Source organism: Mesocricetus auratus, unplaced genomic scaffold (genome assembly GCF_017639785.1).
Source record: "Mesocricetus auratus isolate SY011 unplaced genomic scaffold, BCM_Maur_2.0 Super-Scaffold_100003, whole genome shotgun sequence".
Lineage (NCBI taxonomy): Eukaryota > Metazoa > Chordata > Mammalia > Rodentia > Cricetidae > Mesocricetus > Mesocricetus auratus.
Window position 1 is genome coordinate 18161341 of NW_024429188.1, and position 24917 is coordinate 18186257.

Sequence of the window (24917 nt, forward strand, 5' to 3'; positions counted from 1 at the left end):
ATTTGTTCTGCCTACCAGTTCTTTGAGTTGATAATCCGATCGAGGGGTAACTGTTAGGCACAGTAAGTATTAGCTGAATTCCAGCACATGCTCACTGTTGAAGTGGAACACAGTTCAAGACAAGGATTCCCCAAATTTGCTATCCTTGTAGAAGATCCTGTGGGATGGAAAAATACAGATCACTGTGGGTCAGTACTCAACTCAGTTCTCCCACGAGCTCTTTCCATTGCCTTTATCCTAGTTTGTGTAGAAGGCATGGTCTGCTCTGTTGTTTCCCCTAACAGCACCTGGCTCAGTGTCCAGACTTGAATCATAGCTGGTGTGAACTCAGTGAACAAAGAAATATTGACAATGTAACTAATTGATAGGTATAGATAAACCTCATTCTCAGCTTCTAAAAATGTAGTTCTTGTAGCAGAGATTTAAGAATGTTACTTTGCTAAAGCATGGTATTACATGCCTTTAATCTTAACAATACAGAGGCACAGGTAAGCAGATCTCTGAATTTAACAATACAGAGGCACAGGTAAGCAGATCTCTGAATTTGAGGCCAGCCTGGTCTGTCTGTCTGTCTGTCTGTCTGTCTGTCTGTCTCTCTCTCTCTCTCAACTTTCTTTTGGCCTGTTTTATTCTCTTTATCAAAATTCAAGGGCGAAGTTGTATGAGTTGTGAAGATAACTAAAACATTAGTTTCTCACAAAGTATTAAATCCCACTTCTAAGCCAGGCAGTGGTGGCACACACCTTTAATCCCAGCACTTGGGAGGCTGAGGCAGATGGATCTCTGAGTTCGAGACCAGCCTGGTCTACAAGAGCTAGTTCCAGGACAGCCTCCAAAGCCACAGAGAAACCCTGTCTCAAAGAAAAAACAACAACAAAAACAAATAAATCCCACTTCTAGTTCTCAAATGATTGGATCTTGTAGTAGCACATCAATTTTAGTCATTGAAGGCAAAGTTGAAAGCTCAGTGAGGCAAATACAGTGACAGAGAGGGGAGCAATATTAAAGCTCTTTTTGTGATAGAATAGCCAGTAGAATAAGAAATAGAATTTAGGGGCTGGAGAGATGGCTCAGAAGTTAAGCTTACTTGTTCTTGCAGAGGACTGGATGGAGTTCAGTTCCCAGCATCCACAACGGTGGCTCACAACCATTCAAAACTCCAGTTCCGGGATATCTGATGCCTTCTTCTCACCTCCTGAGAGCACCAGGCACATATGCTTTGCACATACATAGTCAAAATGTCACACATATAAAGAAAATTTTAACTGTTAATTAACTTAGTATTTTAAATTTGTAATTATGTTCATTCACAGATGACAAAGAAAATTAAAAAACTGGAAAAGGAGACAATAATATGGCGCACCAAATGGGAAAATAATAATAAAGCACTTCTGCAGATGGCTGAGGAGGTAAGATGGCTTCCTGATATTAGGATGTGTTGTTAGTTATGCATAGAGTATGATAGTTACTGAATAGACTGATGCCCGTCCTGGTAGCTGGATAGTGGTAGAGGGTCCTGAAAACAGGATCAAGCATCCTCTGATACAATGTTTTCTCAAACTTGAATCTGTAACAATTCCTCCTATAAGATAGTAGGATGGCTAGAACCCAGCTAGTGGTGCTAATTCACTAGGCCCAAGTTAGGTCAAGCATCTGCAAGAATCCAAAGATGGCTGGGCTTGGTGGTCCATGCCCCTTAACAGCACTCAGGAGGCAGAGACGGGAATTTCTATGAGTTTGAGGCTACTTTAGGACAGAAACAAAACCAACTGAGAGGTGCCTGATGCATTGAGTCCAGGCCTAGGGAAGCTCATTCCTAGTGTGACTGCTAGCAGACACCCCCAATATCCTTCTACTTGAAAAAAGTACTTTTGGGACATGTTACAAGGGAAAGTATACTGCTTGCAGTCACTGCACACCTTCATAATTTTGACAGGACTGCACAATATAGTACATGTGTATAAGAATCTTAATCCAGCAGGTAGTGATGATACCTGCCTTTAATCCCAGCACTCAGGAGGCAGAGGCAGGAAGTTCTGTGAGTTCAAGGCTAACCTGGTCTACAGAATGAGTTCCAGGACAGCCAGACTTAAAGAGAGAAACCCGGTGTTAAAAAACAAAACAAAAGTGTTCTAAGTAAGCTTAGTAGATCTGTAAGTCTTTGGACAACTACCTTCAATTTCTTAAGTTAACTTGAAATTTTTATCAAGTTAAGGGGATTTCATCTATTTTTAAGAAATGAAATTTAAACCATTATGTTAAATAGCAGTCCTATACTTAACATGCATAGGCAGTCAAGGTCTGCCAACCTGACTGCTAGGTTTCTGAAGAAACTAAACGTGTATAATAGACAGTAACAGGTAGTTTCCAATGTGGTTCAGCTCAGTTATTTATTATTTACAAACAATACCTGATTTGTATTTAATGAGGTTATGGAACTGTCGACTGGTTTTGTTTTTTATTAAAAAAAACAACAACAGAAAACTGTCCGTGATAAAGAGTACAAGGCCTTTCAGATAAAACTGGAACGGTTAGAGAAGCTGTGCAGGGCTCTCCAGACAGAGAGAAATGAGCTCAACGAGAAGGTGGAAGTCCTGAAAGAGCAGGTCTCTATCAAAGCAGCAGATGGGGACTTGGTGTCACCTGCGATGCAGCCCTGTGCTGCCCTGGATTCGTTCAAGGAGATGAACACTTCAAGAAGAGCCCTGGGAATGCACTTGGAGGCTAGGGCCAAGGCCAAGTCAGTGAGTGAGAGAAGAAGTGCTGCACAAAAGCCCTCATCTTCAGGTTCTGCGCAAGGCATTGAGTCAGTTGACTAGGGTGAAATGCGATCACTGTATTGAGAGATATATTTTGTGTATAACTTCCTCTGTTAGTAGTAACTATTGGTTTTGTGGTGAAAATTTTCTTACTTTTTCTACCATATCTGTATTTTCTTAGAACTACTGGACTTATGTGGTACAGGAGGCTGCTTAGCAATTTGAAATAGTTTTAATCTATAAATTTCCTTCAACTATGTTGCACATCTGCCTCATTTTCCCCCTGTGTTGGAGTGCATGTCTTCATTGCTTTGTCCTCTCTCTTCCTATTCCTTGCACCTAAGTTTCCTAATTAAAATATCATCAAGACAGGGCCATTAGAGGAACTATGTTCTCACGATGGTTCCTTGATGTGTAAACAATTTTAATTTAAGCATCTTGGCCCATTAATGTTAGTCAAAAGAAAATACCTTTGCTTAACAGCCTATTTAAATAAAGGGGAATGGGGGGACAGGTCAGAAACAAGCTTAGCATTTTTCATTCAAATTAGTTCTCTTGATTTACTTGACAATTTGAAATGACCACATAACCTTGAAGTTCTGGCAGAACATATATAAAAAGGGTATTTGTGGACAAAATAGGCAAAATATTGGATGAATGAACTTAATGTTTCTGTCACTAAAAAGTCATGCTGTGCTGGTTTTTGGATAGAATGTACCATATGTGAAGTTAATTTGAACTACCTGATGATCACTGTAGTGGATGGTGGTAGTTTGTTCCCACAAAAACCTGATTGTTCTTTGAAAACTGCTCTTCCTTGCAGTACTCTGAGTTTAGAAGAATAAATTTATATGGAGCTTATATTAAACAAAAGCTTTTTCCCCCCTACATTTTGCCTATATGAAAGTTGGTTGTTCATTTGCTCTAAGACTCTTACCAGAGGCTGTGGTAAGCACTTGCCTATCATGTAAGAGGCCCTGGGTTTACAAGTTCCATCAGCAAAGAACGCCAGTTATTTTGTTTCCTGAAAGAGAATTTAAATTATAAATCAGCACTAACTGAACATAATTTCCAAAGTAAAAACACTGGAACCAGTATTTTTATCTTGGAAAGACTTGGCAGATTGTTTACACGTAGTCAAAAAGACATTTAACTTATGCTTTCTGGTGCATTTCTCCTCTCTTTGATGCTGTCACTTAAAACATACCAGTATTATTAACGCTTCTACACTTTAAATTTGGGGAGTTTCAAAACTAAGCAACCTAACATGTTCTTTTCTCAGTGTTGAATGTGGTTCAACCATGCAAATCACTATGTCTTTATTATCTCAGTATAATTTGCATGGAAATGCTTTATAAAGTAATTTTGAAAAAGGTTCATGTAAAACTGAGACACCACATTCTATTGAGCAAATTATCAGACTGACACTTGTTGAATTGCTTACTGGACTGAATAAACTCCATTTCTCTTTGCTCAGTTTTATTTGTACACTCCTGTGACATTCTAAACCGGGGTTCAAACAGTTGAAAATTGACTGAAAGATAGAAAACACTCTATCTTTCTAAACTTTCACTATTGGTCATGTTAATCAAGGGGTCAGACAGTGGAGGAAAAGAAATTCATGAAGTAGATTATAATCTTTCTACTGTCAAAGTATGTCAGAAACAAAAAAACAGTACCTTCTAATAGCATCTTATAAATATTCTCCCACCTTCAGCTACTAGAAATACTGGGTCATTTCTCGTGAAAGTATATTAGAAATATAATCTACTTTGAAATTATTACAAATGATCACATTTCATAAGTCTGCTGGATACACAGCTCTTAACATTTTATTAAGCCATGTGTGTAGCCTGCCACATTTTTTGTGGTGCTTGTCCTGTGTGGAAGATTGTAAATCTTGGAGCTATTGCATATTTTCAAGGGCTTTATAAAGCAATGTGATTAACAGTCTTGGCCTGCTGCTTTTGGCTTGTATGCATTTTTTAGCTAGATGTTTGGAGGATAGAGATTCTGTATGGGATGCATTCAGAATCTTTCCTCCCATTACCCTGTGAATAAAAACAAATGGGACCTCAGAGAAGGATACCCTCCCCTAAAGTGATCACCTCACCAGCCCAGTGTTGTGGCTTTGTAGCACATCCTATATTCTAGAACACTGTAATGCTACTTAGGCTGGCCAAGAAAAGGTTTAAATGTTGAATTCATTTATTGCATTTGGTGCACTACTGTGCAATCTTGATGTATATTTATAGTGGCAGTAGACCCCAAAATGTAGCGAAAACTTGGGTCTTTGATATCAGGCCATTTCATCCTCAGACTTGTAGAAGTACATTTCCTGGTCTTGAGACCAGTATTTTTTAGTTATGTATGCAACTGCCTTTATTAGACACCTGGTTATCACAATTCAGTTCTCAGGTGTTGCAGAAAAATCTACCTCTTTCAGACTGTAGATGGAAATAACTGTGAAAAAATGATGCAGATTATCTTCTAGTTTGTGCTAAACACACTGCTTTATTTTTACAGCCCACGTCTTTCATGAGGATATGAATTGTTAAGAGGCAGTCTTGTTTTGCTTTTCAAAGACATTTTGTAGAGATTTTTCACTAACGTGAATCTGATTTTATCTACTCGATTCTGTATAGATTAAGTAAATATGTATGATGAATTTAACAGCTTCTGTGTATTCTTTGGTTGCCCTGTGTCCTTAATTACGTACAAATCCAAAGGAACAATTTCACCTATTGCTAAGAGAGAAAAGAGGTACGTATGGGAGCATCATGAGCATACATCCACCCCCTCCCAGCTTCTAAAAGAACAAAACAAACTTTATTTTAAAACTTTATTTCTGCAAAGCCAATCAAGAAGTGTTGGAAGGAAAAAGTGTAAAAGTTATCCTTGCATATTTGGGAACTTCAGCAAGCACTTAAAAGTTTGAGAAAATGAGGACTTAAAACAGTTGAATCAAAGGCAATACCCAGCAACGTGTATTTTAAAACAATAATGATGTCCTTTCTTAAGCAACATTCCTTTTTTTCCCCTAATAGCTACAATATGATACAGTACGCAACAGCTCACTTGAAAGTGCTAGAATCAGAGGGTAAAGAACGCCATAAGCCATCCCACTTACATTTCCTACTATACAATGCTTTTTTGGCGCTTGATAAATCAAGCATTCATGTAGCAATACATTCAATAGAAACACCTCATACTTTGGGTTTAAGATCCTTGTCCCTCCAGTTCCGATGTTGTGACATCTGACTCTTCATCATTGTAAATATTTTCAGCCTGGAGATAACAACCAAATAAATTCACAAGTAAGAACAAAATGTATCATCTGTGAATATACAGATTAAAAATTTACTGTCAATATGTTTCAGTGGCCAGCACCCTTTAAATTACTTGCCACTACGTAGTTACCTAGACATACTTAGTCACCCATGCATTACTTTAGTCACTACAGAGAAGGCATTTTCTGAAAACATCTTAAGCATCACTTAAGGGAGCAATGTTAACACAGAACCTTAGAAATGACAAGTATTTAGTGTTCCTTATTAAAGAACTCAGAATCATTTAACACTTTAACATTTTCCTACCATATCCTTCTTGTGTGACAGCACTGATAGCAGAGACCAAAACAATGTCAAGACTCCAGCTGAGAGTGCAATAACAAATGTCAAGCAGATGTTGTGCATGTTTATATGTGAATGTGTGGATAAAATGGTATTAAGCTAAACCTTAATAGGTTGTTAAGATGGAAAAGGTTCTTATAACTATTGTGTATACAAATGTGCATGTATGTATGGAGATCAGAAGACAACTCTGGCGTTGGTTCTCTTACTGTTTACATGGGTTTCACCCATTGATCTTATTAGGTCATAGGGTTTGTGAAGGCTTTATCTGATGAGCCATTTTGCAGGCTCAGAAAAGATTTCTTTAAACTGTTCTCATCCTATAGCTTTAATAGTCACCTAAATAATGAAATATTTTGATTACATTCTACCATCAGTGAAACTGTTTTAGAAGAGTTATGAAAAAATACTTCAACTCACCATCTGCCATATCTGCATGATGTTATCTTCAGACACTGAGCAAATGACCCAAGGCTCATTGGGGTTCCAACTGAAGTCTGAAATCTTGGCAGTGTGTCCTCCATGAATAAACTTAAAAAACAGAAGTCTTGGTTTCATATCTTTTCCTGTTCTAAAGCTTTTAAGACTTTAAAATAGTTTCTAGAACAGTCTTCTTAGGCTGCCCCACAATTTAGAGGTAGATTGAGTGATACAGAATCTATAATCTATTCCCACACCCAATCTTCTTAAATCTTCTGAACTTCCAGAAAAGGGACTAGAATACTACAGTGAACACCTGTACACTCTACCTCAACTCAAATATTTTGTTAATATGTTCTGTCCACACATATGCCAATGCAGTCAAATGGCTCAAGCAAGTCATTGATATCTAAAGTAGCAGGTAGGACATTCCCTAAGTTCTCTGGCCTCTGCCCATGAGAATGTTTTCCTATAACCATGCAACCACTTTCCAGAAGCTGAGTATAATGAATAGTAATCAAGCATTTCCAAAATGTCTGGTCATGTACTCTTTCATGGGCCTGAACAAGAAAATCTTCTGGTTCTTCTCTAGTCCTCTTCACAGTAGCCATTCTCTCCCCCCGCCCCTTCATGTTCCCAAGGCATAATATAGTGACTTGGGATTAAAAAAATACTAAGACTTTTAAGATCCAGAATGTAGCATAGTCCAGTGAACCATATGAGTTTGCGACCAGCCTGTTCTACAGAGCAAGTGCCAGAACTACATAGAGAAACTATGTCTCAAGACAAAACAGGCCACACTGTGCCTAATATACTTCATATCAGGACTTAGTGGAACTAATTCTTTGGAAGAACAAAGATTTGATTTTACCTAAATAAAATGTTCTAATCATCTTATCAGTTAAAAAATTAGATGCAGCCTAGACACACACACGGGGGGGGGGGTGTCTACGCCCTGCTCCAAATGATATGACAGACTCTGAAGATCCCCCATGGAAGGTCTCACTCTCCTTGGAAAGCAGAAAGGGGATGGGATAGAGGGTTGGGGGAGGAGTAGAGGGAGAGGGAACTGGGATTGACGTAAAACAACCTTGTTTCTAATTTAAACAAAAAAATCTTTGCCATTAAAAAAATGAGATGTAATCTCAGCATTTGAGACTGAGGCCTGGGCTAGAGACCGTCTCCAAAAAAAGAAAAAAGGGGAAAGAAACAACTTTCCCATAAGTGAAATGGTATGGTAAACAGTTTTACAAATGAACAATCTTACACCCCTTACCCAAAACAGGCTCTTGCTCTGTAGTCCAGGTTTTAACCTATGATCCTCCCCCTTAGCTTTTACCTGTTAAACCACCTGTCTAGCTACTAATCTATTACTCTTAAATAGTAAGAGTGCTATTTGACTTCAAGCTTTCTTTGAAAGTTTAAAAACATTTATTTTAATTATATATGTACATGTGAGCGAGTACAGTGCCCAAGGAAGCCAGATGTGTCAGATCTCTCTGGAGCTGGAGTTATAGGCCATTGTGAATTACATGGCGTGGTTGTTGGACTGGACTCTGGTTCTCTATCAGAGGGCAGAAGGTTTTCTTTTAGTTTATTTTGTTTTTTGAGATAGGTTTGTCTGTGAAACAGTCCTGGCTATCCTGGAACTCACCCTGAAGACCAGGCTGGCTTCAAAGTTACAAAAATACACCTGCCTCTGCCTCCTGAGTGCTGGGATTAAAGGAGTGTGCTGCTGCAGCCTCCACCGCCAGGCCTAGCAGCAGGTATTCTTAACTGCTGAGCTATTTCACTCACCCCCCCCAGTGGTTCTTCTTAAGAACTATAAAATTACTGTAAATTCATAATACAAGAGAAAACTGGCCTTTCTGAAAATGCTTTAAAAATCATGAAAGCTGTGCTTCACAAACAAGACTTTAGAAAAAGTCACCCACAAATAAAACATTTAGATGCCACTATCTGATTATGATAGAAGCTTATTGAGAAATAATTTTACTGTCCCCCTTCCACATAAGAGTAACAGAGACACAAACAGTGTCCCCTGTGGCCTCAAAACTCATGACCTCCTCCTTTTCTGCTTGAGCATCCTGGGCTTCAGGATTCTTTAAACAGCAATGATAATGAATGCCAAACATGCTGGTCTATCTAAAGCTCCTATCATCCTTTTTGCTTATTTATGCCTGAAGCTACTGGGTACAGGAGCCAAAGGGGCTAGGGATCTTACACAAAGAGAGAGTTAGTAACTAACACATCTTGGGCTTACTCTCAAAGACTTTCAGATACTACATTCCAGGAGGTCAAGTTACTGTCACTTAAACATTTCCAAAAACTTTCTGGAGTTCTATTTACTATTTTTGATAACTGTCAGAACCTAGTCACAATAACATCCTGAACTTCTTTTTTGAAATCACAGGTAAGCTAAAATTGAAGCTCTGATCCATTCCTGAGATAAATAATGAGAAACAATCCAGTGTATATATGATATTTAATCTAATGCATACCAGGAGTTCTGGAGGCCCATCTTCCGCATCTTCTGCTGACTGTTCTTCTCCAATTTTACTATTAAGAAAGAGCATAAAGCTTTCTTTACTGAAAAGTTTTCCATGACGTTTTATCTTTTAAAATACACATTTATTATAAAGGTATTTATAAGAATCACTTAGGATAGTGGTTCTCAACCTGGGGGTTGGGTAACCCTAAGGCCATCAGAAACAGGTATGTACATTATGACTCATACCACAGCAAAATTAGTTATGAAGTAGTAACAAAAATACATTTATGGTTGGAGTCATCACATGAGGGAACTGTATTAAAGGGTCGCAGCATAGGAAGGTTGAGCACCACTAACTTAGGAGGATTTATTTTTCTATTATTATATTGTAGATTTGTTTATTTCTTGGAAATAGGCTGAAGCCACTCATAACTAGAGCTGCAGAATGAAGAAATATTGCTCATAATAAACATTAGCTCAAAGTTCCTTCAATATTTTTAACTAGTTTTAATGCATCAGAATTAAAAGGAAAATACAAAATACAAAAAAGTGTACATGAACTAATTTGCAGCCTGTACACTCTAGACCCCAACACATCAGATCTCTCTAAAGATAAACAGTTTTTAGTTAGGCACTGTATAAGCCAAGAAATGGTATGTTATAAATTTGGGGGGGGGAGGCTTAAACCCAGTGCCCCACACATGGCAGGCAAAGTTCTTCTTTTGAGTTAGTTCCTCCCTGTCTGCCCCAAAGAAATTAAGTTTGTCAGTTTGAGTCAGATTATGTAGCCCCCAAGCTGGCTTTGGACGTGTGGTCTTCTACTGCAGCCTCTGGACTGAGCATGTAGTATAGGCCTATGATCACAGCACTTGGAAGAGGAAGGCAGGAATATCAGGTGTTTGAGGTCATTTTGAGCTACACAAGGCCCTGTCTGTCTCTGTCTCTGTCTGTCTCCCTCCCTCCCTCCCTCCCTCCTTCTCTCTCTCTCTCTCTCTCTCTCTCTCTCTCTCTCTCTCTCACACACACACACACACACACACACAAATCCAATCCAATAGTTATGCTTATATACTATGTGATTCCAATGAGACAGAAATAGTCGGTATCTTAATGCTCGTGGTACTAGAGACTGAACCCACTGCCTTTTGTATGCTAGCTGTACCACTGAGCTACATCATCCCTAGTCACATGTAGCAAAACAGTATTTCAATTAGCAAAAAAACACATAGCAAACAATTTCACACTTGAGCAACAACAAAACTCGGGGTTAGAGAGGTAGGTCAGTAGTTAAGATCACTTGCTGCTCATGCAGAACAGGGGTTTACTTCCCAGGATCTACATAGTAGTCGTTTAAAACTATCCATAATTCTGGTTGCAGGGGACCTGATGCTGATTTCTGCTTTCTGTGGGTACCTGGCATGCCTATGTAGCACATACACACACAGGCAAATCACTTGTACAAAGCAATTTCTTACTTGCTGATTTACTCATATTACAGAACAAAAACTCTTAGGTAGTTAAGTTTCTCAAAGTTAGATTAACAATTTGCTTTCCTGGTTTGAGAGTTCTATTACGGGACTGGAGAGATGGCTCAGAGGTTAAGAGCACTGACTGCTCTTCCAAAGGTCCTGAGTTTGATTCCCAGCAACCACGTGGTGGCTCACAACCATCTGTAATGACATCTGGTTCCCTCTTCTGGAATACAGGCATACATGCAGGCAGAACACTGTATACATAATAAATCTTTTTTTGAGTTCCATTATGTCATCTGTCAGATTAGCACACGTGCAGTACCTCGTTACTAGATCCCAAATTACCTTAAATCCCACACATTCAGGCGGCGATCAGTACCACTTGAAGCCAGAATAGTTTCATTATGTGGAGACCAGTGAACCTAGCAATAGATATTTTAAAAACTTATTTATTATTTATTTAAAGAGTTCTCTGTCCCTTTATAGCTGTCATTCTAACCATATTTCCCCACCTCATGTTCTTTGTTCATTTCTCAGCCCAGATCTCACTGTCCAAGGCTTGCTTTCTTTACTTTGGTTTCTTGAGACAGGGTTTCTCTGTGGCTTTTGAGGCTGTCCTAGAACTAGCTCTTGTAGACCAGGCTGGTCTCAAACTCACAGAGATCTGCCTGCCTCTGCCTCCCAAGTGCTGGGATTAAAGGTGTGTGCCACCACCAATGCCCGGCTGTGCAAGGCTTTCAAGTAACCCGTAACCAACCACGCTCATGGTACTGAATGCAATGCTCTGTGCTCACTCTACCACTTAGCTACATTCCCTGAATCCTGAAATATCTTCTAAAAGTGTCCAACCCACAGCCTACACCAAGGAAAGTCAAATTCTCTAGTACTGAAAAACTCAGGAACTCCAGAAAACTTTTACAGGCCCATAATCATCCATGAAATGAAACCTTTAAAACTATCCAGTCTATCCTAACTTACTATCTCTATTCTAACACCATGTATAAGACCTTTGTTAATTAGTGGATCCACCACAGTGGCACTCTTAACTTGAATCCTTGAAAAATTATATTTCAAACTGATTCTGTTTTGGAAAAAATTTTTCTTCTACTTCTGAACTAGGGGTTTCTCAAAAACAATGGCAGCAACAAAAATCCATCACCCTGATAGTTTTGCATAGTATAACCAAGAGGAACTTTGAAATTAATGTCCAATATCCCACCCAAAAAAAAAAAAAACTTGCCAGGGGCTGGTGGCACACACCTTTAACCCCAGCACTTTGGAGGCAGAGGTAGTCGAATCTCCGAGTTCCAGGTCAGCCTGATCCACAGAATGAGTTCCAGACCAACCAGGGGTACACAGAGTAACCTTATCTCAGGAACAAGAAAAACAACTAAAAGTATCCGCCTTTCATAAAGTCACTAAAAACTTACATATAAAGACATCAGAAAACTTAGCTGGCAAGACAGCTTAAGAGTAAAAGTGCAGCTGGGCGGTGGTGGCGCACGCCTTTAATCCCAGCACTCTGGAGGCAGAGGCAGGCGGATCTCTGTGAGTTCGAGGCCAGGCTGGACCGATAGCCTCCAAAACAATACAGAGAAAGCCTGTCTCGTAAAAAAACAAAAACAAACAAAAGAGTAAAAGTGCTTACCACAAAAAAACCCTGAAAATTAAGAGTTCAGACACCAGATCCCACAGTAGTAGGAGAAAACTGACTCTAAAAATATCCTTTGACCTCCATATGCCCAAACAAATGCAAATAATTATAAATAAAAATTTTTAAATGTCACATACCTGAAAAATTTCATCCTTATGCGATTCAAAGGTATGGAGTTTTAGTTTTAGATTGCGCAGATCCCATAAAGCAACAGTCTAGAGAAGAAATAAAATAAAAATGATTTCTATACTTCATGTATGACCTTTAAAATGCCTATTAAAGAACAAAACAACAGGCCTAAAAAAGCGGCGGCGGGGGTGGGGTGGGGTGGTGAAACCTTATCTGCAGAGCCAGTTGCTAGAATGAACTCGCTGTAGGGATTGAATGAGAGGCAGTTGACCTCAGCAGTGTGTGCATCCACCAAATGGCTTGGCTTAGAAGTGGTATTGGATCTTGTGTCCCATCTGAAATACAAAAGGACAAGGCAAGGCATACAGCACCTACAGCTCCCAAATACTTGACTCAGGAGAGGCTATTCTTTCTGCACACGCTCTGATGTACTCACCCACTCACAAATACACAAAACACACAGCTGGCAATTTGGGTTTTTGACTACTAAATGACTTATTTTGGACCTCCAGATAACAACTGGGGCTGTTATTTCTAAGTCCTTCTTATTGGATTTCTAATCTTAATTACCTACTACCATTTTAGGTATACACAAAATAGACTACAGAATAATGTACTAACTTTTTACCTCTAATTAGCCTTGTCAAATTTCAGTATATTGTTCTCCTTGTCTCAGCTGTACAGTAGTTACTTATGAAACATGAGGTATCCAATGATTTTAAAGCAGCTCCATGGCCACACCCTTATAGAAACACTCATCCTCCCTGATCTCTAACCAATTACTCTGGATCTCAAATTTAAAATTTGTCACCATTCAAGCTTTTTCCCATGTTTAGACCATGACATAGTTTCAAGAAATGATTCAATCAGTCTACCATTCACCGATGGTCACCCATTCAAGGTTCCAATGAACCTTCCATCTTACATCATAAGTTTCTGATCATCAGCAACAGATCCAAACAAGGACTCATGCAGCAGATGCCAGGCCACATCCTCTACAACAGCTGAGTGCCCAGTAAAGATTGCTTTAGCATCCACAATTTTGCCTTCCTTTGGTCCTGCATTTATATCCCACAGGCAGACAGTCTAAAGGAGAAGGAAAAAGAACTAAAGGTATGAAAACGCCAGATTTAAAAGTTAGCTTATTTAGGAACATATTTATCTCCCTAAAACCAAATAGACAATTGCTACTGTGGTTATTGTCAAGCAGAACTAAATGGTAAGATCTTATTGTTGAAGAAAACATGGTTATAGAGAGAAATCCAGCTGGAACTGAGCAAGAAGCTTATACTACCTGCTGGCTAGCCCTCCTGGTGCCAGAAGGGTACCAAGGTCATTAACAATCTTATTCCGCTCTAAATTCTGCATACCAAGACAAGATGTGTACACTGGTGCAATAGTAGCAAGACTGTTACAGAAGTGACCACTATTTGTATGTGAGAGGCCCATTCCACAGGAGGGAAATACTGTACTGTAAACCTGTCAAAACCCAAGGTTTAGGAGGCCATACATCATAGTGTGTTAGTTACAACTGTTAGCAGATGGGAAGCAAGGAATAACTGCTTATCATCTATGGAGTTTCATTTTGGGACACCTAATGAAAATAGTCTGAAATTAATAGCAATGGATATATATACAAATTTTGAACAAAATAAAACCTGTTGAGTTTAAATGAAATTAAGCTGCTAGTCTTCTTTTAAACAATGGCAACCCTCTAATCTCCAAAAGAGCTATGTGATATCCTAAGCCTCTAACAGAGTAGTGTGCAGTCATTGTCTTAAAACTTAGTAAAATGTTAACACAACAACTTATGGTGTTATCTTAGAAATTTATGCAGAGATCCTTAAGCTTAGATCTGTCTATGACACTTCCACTCTTAAGATACAACATATTAAGAAAAACACGTTCTTACATGGTCATCAGATGCACTCAGGAGATGTCCACTCAAATTTGAATTCCAGGAAAGACCATAGCCTTCCTTTTGGTGACCTCTTAATCTAAGATCAGGATTACATTCTCCACTTGGATCTAACAGAAAAAAACCATATTAACCACAAAGTTATCCCTTTATAAGACTTGGTAAGAGCCAAGTTTCAGACTCCTTCATCGGGTAAGCTATAACAGCAATTCTACAAGAACAAGGACTACATCTAACCTACAACTGCTTTGACTGGTTTTGGAAAACTTAATATTATCACCAATATAGAAATGCTGAAAACTACAGCTATCCCATAATTAGCAACCCCATCATCTCACCCCAAGGCAATTTTTTAGACATATATCTAACAAAGCATGTCTGGTCACTCATTTAGTCCTTGTATATCCCTGGGGTAGCCTGAAACCATGAATGACCCTTGGCTAACCTCTCAGAATGTGACATGCTCAGAGCAGTGAAGGCATGTTGTAGCAACTGTTGTAGGACTGTTTATCAAGGATTCACTTTTGAAGCTGTTGGTTTTCATTACCATGAATGCTCATGGAGTCAGCGACAAGATTTCCAGACCCTGTGACTCAAGCAGGCTTCTCTGGGCACTTAGCACATATTCCTGTGGTTTTCTGTTATAGAAAAGTCATGTCCTGTTCGACCCCAGAAAGGAAGTACTCATAAGCCTGTGTATGTCCCCTCTGGAGACTTACCTGCTGCCTATCTACCTGACTGATGTCTTTTTTCTTCTGTCCTTGCCCTTGATCCTTTGCTATAATAAACCACACCTACAAGTAATCTGCTGTTATGTTCTTTGGGCAAATTACCAAACTTGGAGGTGGCTATGGGATTCCCAAATTTGTAAAACTTTAAGTATTATACAGTATACTACTTTAGTTTTTTTTTAGTTTGTGTATAACTGTTTGGTCTACATGTATGTCTATATACCACAAACATATGTTGTGCCCAGAAAGCAAAAGGTGTTGGGTCCCCTAGAACAAGAGTTACAAAGGACCATGAGCTGCCATGTGGGTACTAGGAATCAAACCCAGATCCTCTGGAAGGGAGGCCATCCCTTCAGCCTCCACAGTGTAGTACTTTAAATGATTTTTAAAATATTATCATTTCAAATCAAAAAGATATTTATTTAAGTAATGGCCTGGCTTTATTATTTCATACCTGGTTTAGCAGGGTGCTTTGTATAGTCAAAAACCAATACATCAGAAGATGGTGTTTTTGTAGCAATGATGTGAGGATTCTGTGGCATATAACGAGCACGGTTTACTTCTCCTTCATGATTAATTTTAATTTCACATTCAATTTTTCCTGTTACGGAACCAAAGCCACCAAATTCTAAAGTGAGGAGACATAAACAAAACATGCACTCAGGATTAAAACTCACATATCATTTAATTCAATCAACCCAAGATTTTAACCTAACAGAATAGAACACAAATTAAGGAGAAAAAAATATCCAAAATACAGGCTACCTGCCATATGAAATTTATTCTCAAAGCCATTTGCATTATACTGATATCTACCTCATATAATACAGCTCTACCTTGGATATAAAATTTTCTAAAGACTAGCCTTTCAATTGTTAAGATGTGATTATTCACAAAAATCTCACCTTCTGTACTGGTGCATATAGTTTTTTCTCATTCTTAATTGCTGAGTAATACTTTAAAACATACCAAAATGCATTTAACTAATTTCCCATGAGCCCAAATTTTCTTTTTTTTTAAAGATTTATTTATTACATATACACTGTTCTGCCTATATGCCAGAAGAGGGCACCAGATTGAATATTAGATGGTTGTAAGCCACCATGTGGTTGCTGGGAATTGAACTCAAGACCTCTGGAAGAGCAGTAGCGCTCTTAACCTCTGAGCCATCTCTCCAGTCCCCTGATCCCATTTTTTCAATCCTGTAAATGTTATTATAAACCTCACATGCATGCTGGATGACTATAGTTCTTTAAAGTTACATTGCTAAGCCAAAAGCTAACAGTATAAAGTTTTAATATACATGTTTTGAAGGAGGAATATTTCCTTTGACATCAATATTGGAATATGTAGTATACCCACCTCCCTTGTCACTGTCACAATGAGAAGCATCAAACTGTGCATCATCGTTGGGAATATGAACTCGAGCAACCACCAGATGATTCTGCTCATCAGATGTATGAGTGCCCAGCACTAGCCAATGAAGGGCATAATCCTTTCCTTCTGGTCTGTTTAGGAGAAAAAAAAGTCACACCATCGCTATAGGAATTTTTCAGCTAACTAATTCAGTCCATTTCTCTCAAAATACATTTAAAATTTCTTTAGCAAATATACACTGAGCACCAAATACAAACCTGCTTCCCAACTTATTAACCCCCATACTTTCAAATACATGAAAATATTCTTTATAAATAGGGTTGGTTTTTCTTCCCCCTGAAAAGTTATCTTCCTTGGCCTCAATTATCATTGTGAACACTACCTTTCCTAGAGCAGCACTCTGAGGACAGTAGATCAACTCACCAAACACACCAACATCATCTACCTACATAGCAATCCATCACTGATCCTAAATACATTATTCCAACTTCCTTCTCAAATTATACTTTTAGTCCCCAGACCCATGTTAACATAGCCAACATTAATACACTAGATGTTTCTGTTTTTCCTGTAAGAGGCAATGAGGTAGAATGGAATGAGTAAAATGTTAAATTGGGAAAAATGGGTTTATATCCTGGTTCAAACTAAAACTAGCTATATGTAACCGTTTAAAGCACAAACTCCCTGTGATCTCATTTTCTTCACCTAGAAAATAGGTTAATCGTAAATGGTACGATACAAAACCATGTGTGTTTATGATGCTTATGCAATGGACATTCTCGATGTAACTGTTTTTGTTACCTTGTTCTATGGAAACTCACCTTGAAGCTGAAGAACTTAGTGCCTCTTGGCACCTTGATCCAAACAGTTGTTTTTGTATTGCTAAATATCAATAATGCTTTCCCATTTGTCTTATCTAAAACAGCAATTTTCAACTATGTTCCATGGTCCCATAGAAGTAGGGCTCTAACCCCCAACACCTGACAAGTTAGGTTATTTATCTGTTCCTAATTTCACTTAAACTTTTAATAACAAAAAAGGTTTTGGAGGTTATATCTATGCATGTTACTTAGTAATAGCTTACAAAATTGAGTTCTGTCAAGTTAAAAGTTTGGCTTATGGTAAAACAGCATACACAACTCCTGAACAGAATAGGTGACCATAGCTAAGTAAAATAGTTAACTTTGGAGGGCACGTATCAGTTGATGCAATCGCAGTAAGCCAAAAATATGACATGGCAGGCTGAAGAGATGGCTCAGAGGTCAAGAGAACTGGCTGTTCTTCCAGAGGTCCTGAGTTCAATTCCCAGCAACCACGTGGTGGCTCACAACCATCTGTAATGAGATCTGGTGCCCTCTGCTGGTGTACAGTTAGAACACTGTATACATAGTGAATATTTTAAAAAATATGATATGGCTTGGGGTGGGGGCCAGGCATTTACACACTTATTTTTACTTAGCAAAAATAACTTTGATAATTTAAGGCTCTAGCTGGGTAGCCTACATCTACAGTCTCAACTATTCAGGCTGCTAAGACAGGAAGATTACAAGCTAAGGTCTACAGGACCATGCAATGAATTCAAGGCCAGTGTGCACAACTAAGCAAAGACCCTGACGCAAAACAAAAAGTGTTAGGGATATAGCTTGGTAGTACAGCATTCAACTCCCATGCATGAAACCCTGGCTTCAATCTCTAGTGTTGGATTATTGGGGCCCTAAAATAATGTACTTTAGGAAGATAAATTAAAATCTTTATAGAGAAGTGAATTAAAAATGAAAGTGACCTTAAATATATCTAAGGGACTAATTGTGGAGAAAACAAAAGGTGACTATTTTAGTGGGGTTAAGGAAGAAAGTGAGGCCAGGCAGTGGTGGTGCACACCTTCAATCCTAGCACTTGGGAGGCAGAGACAGGTGGATCTCTGTGAGTTCCAGGCCAGCCTGGTCTACAAGAGTGAGTTCCAGGACAGCCTCCAAAGCCACAGAGAAACCCTGTCTCGGGGAAAAACAAAACAAAACAAAACAAAAATTCTCAAACCCTATCTCATAAAAAATGTTCTCTTGAATCAAATTAAAATATTCCAGTTTCATATGACTTGATTATTACATAGGCTTTACTGCTCTACATAATGAGGTCCAGGTCAGTCAGAACTATGCAGTGAGATAGACCTCATCCCCACTTTAAAGCATGCTCCATTACAATGTTTTCAGCAGCACTGTTTGTAGCAGCAAGACTGGAAACAACCTGAATATCCATCCACAAGGAAACAATCACATAAACTGTATTCATAAAAAAGTATGGAGGACTGGAGAGATGGCTCAGTGGTTAAGAGCACTGTTCTTCCACAGGATCCAGTTTCAAATCCCAGCACCCACATGACAGTTTAAAACTGTCTGTAACTTTGGTTCTAGGGGATCTGTGACACATTCATACCAATGCACATAAAATAAAAATATCTTCCAGTCTCTGCCTCCCAAGTACTGGGATTAAAATTGTGCACCACCACGACTGGCTTTCCGATACATTCTTTTTTTTTTTTTTGGTTTTTCGCGACAGGATTTCTCTGTATTGTTTTTGGAGGCTGTCCTGGCACTCGCTTTGTAGACCAAGGCTGGCTTCGAACTCACAGAGATCTGCCTGCCTCTGCCTCCCAAGTGCTGGGACCAATACATTCTTAATAAAAAAGTTAAGTCAACAACTTGCTACCATAAAAAATAAATCCCAGAAATTGAAAGATAGATATCAGTCTTGACCACACAGTGAATTTGAGGTCCACCTCAAAAATAAAATAAAACCACAACAAAGCCAGGTCTTGTTATCCTAGCTACTTAGAAGCTGAAGCAGGAGGATTCCAAGTTCAAGGCCATCCGCAGTCACCGAAACTTTATTTCAAAATGAAAACCATGTGTATTTTTTTTAAGTCTAGGGATAATGTTTGGTGCTAGAGTACTTGACTAGTAATTATGAGGCCCTGGATTCAATCTTCAAGACAAAAACAAACAAACAAACAAAACAAAACCAAGGATATGTACTTCTTTATTCAGTAAAGATGGGCAAGAAATTGAAAACAGCTGCCTCTGCTAGGGGAGGGGGAATTACAGTATGTGATGTGGAAGGGGGCTTACTTTTCACACTATATACTTATGTACTGATTGCTACTGAAGAAATATTTTAACGAAGAACAGGGATATAATTCAGTGGCAAAATGCTTTGCCTTCAATGCTGCTGGGTTCACCCCCAGCTTATAAATACTTTTTAAAAAGCCAAGTCAATTAGAAAACATGTTGAACATAGGAAGAAGGACCCATGAGGTAGATAGAGTGGGATCTTGTTACTCACAGGCATTTTGTAAAAATCAGCCAACATTTCCAGCATCTTATATGTTGATAAAGTACCAGTCACTTTATTCCCTTCAAAATAAAGCACCAAAGCACCATACAGCAGTCCTTAATATTCAATAATTCATGTGCTTTGCATTTTCTTATCATCTTTAAGCCTCTGAACACCCCACAATTTGATCTCACAAATTCTTTGTATACAAATAATATTTTTAAGACAGAGCATGGCAGTACATGCCTTTAATACCAGCCCTTGGGAGGCAGAGGCAGGCAGATCTCTGAGTAAGGCCAGCTTAGTCTACATAGCAAGTTCTAGGTCAGGCTTAGTCTACATAGCAAGTTCTAGGTCAGGCAGAACTACCTAGTGAAACCAGCTCAAATTTTATCCCTTAGGGCTGGGGTTAAGAGCACTGCCTACTCTTCCAGAGGACCCAGGTTCAATTCTCAGCATCTACACAACAGCTGACAACTGTCTCAATTGAAAATAGAGGCAGAGGCAGGTCAATCTCTGGGAGTTCAAAGCCAGCTTGGTCAATACAGAGAAACCCTGTCTCAAAAAAAAAGGTTGTATGTATATTATAAATATTTTCCCATCCCCAAAATTACTCATTAAGTATATGCAAATAAAATTCTCCCAAATACAGATTCTGGTCCCAAACACATCATAAGGGCTATTCATTCAGTTCGTATTATTTTTTAAAACTTTTAAGTAAAACACATCATAGGTAACATTAAAAATAGTTTTTACTGGGTATGACGGTATAAGCTCTTAATCCCAGCACTCAGGAGACAGAGACAGGCAGAACTCTAAGTTTTAGGCCAGGACTACATAGTGAAACCATGTCTAAAGAAAAAAGCTTCCACCGAATCCCAAATAAAGAGATAATTCAACCTTTAAAATTATTTCTGAACAGACAGGTGGGTGGTGTGGGTGCACATCTTTAATTCCAGCACTCAAGAGGTAGAGGCAGGTGGATTTCTGTGAGTTCGAGGCCAGCCTGGTCTACAGAGCGAGTGCCAGAACAACCAGGCTGTTACAGAGAAACCCTGTGTCAACAAAAACGTTTGAACAGTCCAGGCATGGTGGCACACAATGTTAATCCCAGCACTCTGGAAGCAGAGGTAGGAGCATAACAGTTCTAGGGTAACCGATCTACACAGTTTGTTCCAGGCCAGCCAGGGCTACATAGTGAGACCCTGTCTTTAAAATAAGTTAGAAACGGGATGAGTAGGTGAATCAACATCAGTCATCATTTAACTGTTTTTACTCTACACAAGACAGTTAACATGCAAGACGATACTTAATTCCCCCAAATGTATGTAAGCTGGTACTACTAACATCTTCAGTTATCTGTAGATAAGACAACTAAGGGAGACTGAGTGTAAACAACCTGCCTTAGCACACAAAGCTAATAAACAGAGGCAAGATTCAAACCCAGGTCTCTGACCTTAAAGTCCCCATTCTTTTCCATTATGCTGTAGTTAAGTTTAAAAAGGGTTAAAGAGAGCCATATACTGTTAATTCCTAAGTCCTGATTAATAGGAAGACAAAAAAGACAAATGCAACAAAATTCCAAAGAGTATTGAATAATTTTGTGTATAGTCTCATGATTTTTTTTGTTTTTCTTTAATTATTTTCCAGATTTATTTTAAGTATATGAATGTTTTGACTGCATATGTCTGGTCATCACATGCATGCCTCAGGCCTGCATGAAGTCATAAAAGGGCATCAGATCTCCTGGAACCTGAATTACAGAAGGTTAGGAGACACCAGGTAGGTATTGGGAATCAAACCCAGGTTTAAAAAAAGACAGTGCTCTTAACCCTCTCTGGCACTCTGTTTTTCGGTGAAACAGAGTCTTACAATGTACCTCAGGCAGGCCTACAATTTGGAACTACAGCCATGTGCCACCACACCCAGCTCAATCTACTTTTTGTACTATTACATTTATTTATTGTGTGTGTACGTGGGGATTGGAGAACAACGTACAAGAGTCAATTCTTTCTACCACATGGTTCTGGAGACTGAATGCAGGTCCTCAGGCTTGAGGTAAGTGCCTTTACCATGCTGAGCCACCTTGTCAGCCCTCATTCTATTTTAGAATCTGCTCAAAAGCAACTCAGCCACAGAGCACATGCCTACTGCAGTGAGGCCCTGGGTTTGACTCACCCACTGTGGGGGGGATGGGGGGAAGGGTGTGTGTGTGGGGGGGTGGGGGGTTGTTGTTAATGCCTACATGCCCCCATTATGTAGCCATTCAGGACTCTTCCCACATCTGTACATTTCCATTTTAAAATAAATTTTTATTTAAAAAAAAAGCTTTGCAAATAAAAAATATCACAGATTTTTGAGACAGTAAGTCCCCATCTGTTAAGTCAACGTTCATGTATGGGATCTAGCCATTACAAGTAACTTTACTTAAAACTGGCTTCCTTTGGGGCTGGAGAGATGGTTCAGTGGTTAAGAGTGCTGACTACTCTTCCAGAGGACACAGCACCCACATGGCAGCTCACAACTGGCTGTAACTCCAGTTCCAGGATACCAGACACCCATGGTGAAACACCAATGCACATTAAAAAAAAAGCCAACAAAATAAATAAAAATATTTTTAAAAAGCCCAGCGTTGGTGGTGCACACCTTTAATCCCAGCACTTAGGAGGCAGAGGCAGGTGGATCTCTGTGAGTTCGAGGCCAGCCTGGTCTACATATTGAGTTCCAGGACAGCCTCCAAAACAATACAGAAAAACCCTGTCTCAAAAAACCAAAAAAAAAAAAATTAAAAAAATGGCTTCCTTTTACAACTGGCCACAAAAATCTTCCTTGTATATTAAGTTTTGCTTAATCCTAATTATGGACTCAGAACACAAAAAAAAAGTCAGTGTATTTTTAATGTATGTGGCCATATTCCTATCGGAAAAGTTGCATGCCTAGATGAGAGGTAGTCTAATGTAGGCGGTGTCTTGATTCTGGAGCCAACCGGTTTGGGTTGGTTGAGCCCTGGTTTGTAAGCCAGGCAATCACCAGTAGTGTGCGCTTGAGCACAGTGCTAAACTTGTCAGTCCTTTTCCCATTGGTAAATCTAGAATGATAAAATGTATCTTTACTGTACTTGTTATGAGGCCTAAACTCCTCAGATGTGTCAGTCCTAGTCTATAAGTGCTCAGTAAACATCAGCAATTATACCAGAGAAATTTTACAAATATTTGACACAAGCACTTAACAAGAATCCCAACCTAAATTCCACACTGAAAACAAATGACAGCTTTTCTTTGGCCAACTATTGCCAAATTTGTTTCTCCTTTGCTATATACTTCCTTTAAGCATCACATAAATGTTGTTTCACTTACCAAAAACCCATGAAAAGCTGTATGTAATCTTTTCTATCAAGTATGGAAATAATGTATTGGTCTGGAGTCCAGAGATGCTGGTCTAATACAGCCCATAGAATGTCAAAATATTCAAGTATTTCCTATAAACACCAATTAGCCTCAGAAGATTCTTCTCTTCCCGCAATACCAGACTTCCACGGCAGAAATCATCTCAGAAATCTTAAGTTTTGAACATAAAAACCTCTTGCCACCTCACCCACAGACTAACCGATTATACATTTATGCTCTGTGTGTAAAATACCAAGAGAAAAACACCTAGAAAAATTTAAACTGCACTTTAATCTACGCAAAATAAAAGTTGCCAGAAACCCTTACTTAGTCACTTCAGGGAGCCACTGAACGGTAAGACTGGGCCACTGAAGAGCATGGGTCATAACCAGGTCATACAGAAACGGTGTATTCTTCTTCCAGATTTTATATTCTTCGTTGATGACACGCTCCTCCACAGTATCTTCAAACACTGAAATTTGGAGAAAGCCCACAATTAAGTGGCTGAGCAGGGTCGAAGTCAAAATATGGATACGGATACTGGAGGTCACCTCGAAATGGCCACACCTTATCTAGTCTTCCCTTTTACCTATTATGCGCTCACGAACTGCTCTTCCAGAAAGTGAAGAGAATGTTAACACCAGGGAGCTTTTTCACCCCCACTTTCAAGATCAGTATCTCCTGCATTTAACGAATTTGGGTCATTAATTGCACTAACATCCAGATTTTTCAGCCTTTTATAGTGGTTCGCACCTGTTCTAAGATGACCCGTATTGTAAAGGGGCGCCACGACCCACTCGAATAGACAAATCCACGTGTAGCAGAACCCCGCAGGCCTGTTCCTCCATCCCCGCTTCAGGAGGCGCCAGCTCCCCCCCCCCGTGCCAGCATCGGCAGCCATAGTCCAGCGGGTTCCAGAACCTCCCCACCCCCCCTCCCAACACGGACAAGGGCCGCGACCCCGAGACGGACGACGAACATGCGCACGGAAGGATCCGCGGCGTTCGTGCGACCGCCTGCGCCCCCGAGCCAAGGGCGCGGGAGGGAGCTAGGCCGCGGAGGGGTGGGGTGGGGGAGGGGGCCTACCCCTCGGCCCCGCGCCCGGCTCCGGAAGTGCTCGCAGCCCTGCCAGCAGGCCCGGTCCCGCGCAGGCCCCCTCCGGGCGGGCGCGCGCCCATCTTGGCGTCCAGCCCCGCCCCCTGCTCCCCACGCCAATTCGCGCCTTTCGCCGGCGCGTGCCGCGGCCTTGCGCTCCCGCCGCCCCCCGCAGCCTCGGCGCGCGCCGCCCCGCAGGGCCTCCTTACTCTCTTTACTCGCCATCTTGCGTCGGGTCGTTCGCCCCCCCCCTTTGCCGCCTCGGACTTCTCTCGCTAGCCAAGAGCAGCCCGATCGCAGGCGCTCCTGCCTTTTCCAAGCACGTCACACACTCGTAGCTCGGAGAGCCGGAGCGTGATGTGGCTGCCTGGGTGCTCCCCCCAGACGCCGCGTCCTTCTCGGCTGCCTCCTCCCTGCTTGCGGGTACCGAGGTCTGAGGCGCTCTTCTCTCTCTCCAAACTTGGAACGAGACTTTTCAACCCGCGCCTTACAGCCCGCCCAGGCAGCTGAGCGCAGGCGCATC

General features: G+C 40.1%; 2 protein-coding genes across 2 annotated transcripts in view; one reads left to right on the forward strand and one right to left on the reverse strand.

Annotated features, from left to right (window-relative positions):
- The window catches only part of Txlng (taxilin gamma), a 49293-nt gene extending 43861 nt beyond the window's left edge, over positions 1–5432 (forward strand). The window contains exons 9-10 of the mRNA XM_040744085.1: positions 1314–1409; positions 2481–5432. Coding sequence (XP_040600019.1) covers positions 1314–1409; positions 2481–2819 — 435 coding nt within the window. The 3' untranslated portion in view covers positions 2820–5432. The remainder of the gene's footprint in view (positions 1–1313; positions 1410–2480) is intronic.
- A 155-nt stretch (positions 5433–5587) lies between these two features.
- Rbbp7 (RB binding protein 7, chromatin remodeling factor) lies at positions 5588–24917 on the reverse strand. Its single transcript, XM_005074221.4, has 12 exons — positions 24604–24917; positions 23627–23771; positions 16569–16714; positions 15661–15834; positions 14470–14585; positions 13483–13643; positions 12766–12892; positions 12566–12643; positions 11120–11196; positions 9313–9370; positions 6812–6922; positions 5588–6047 (listed from the first exon to the last, which is right to left on the reverse strand). Exons 1-12 carry the CDS (start codon positions 24617–24619, stop codon positions 5979–5981), a joined length of 1278 nt encoding a protein of 425 aa, XP_005074278.1. The 5' UTR covers positions 24620–24917; the 3' UTR covers positions 5588–5978.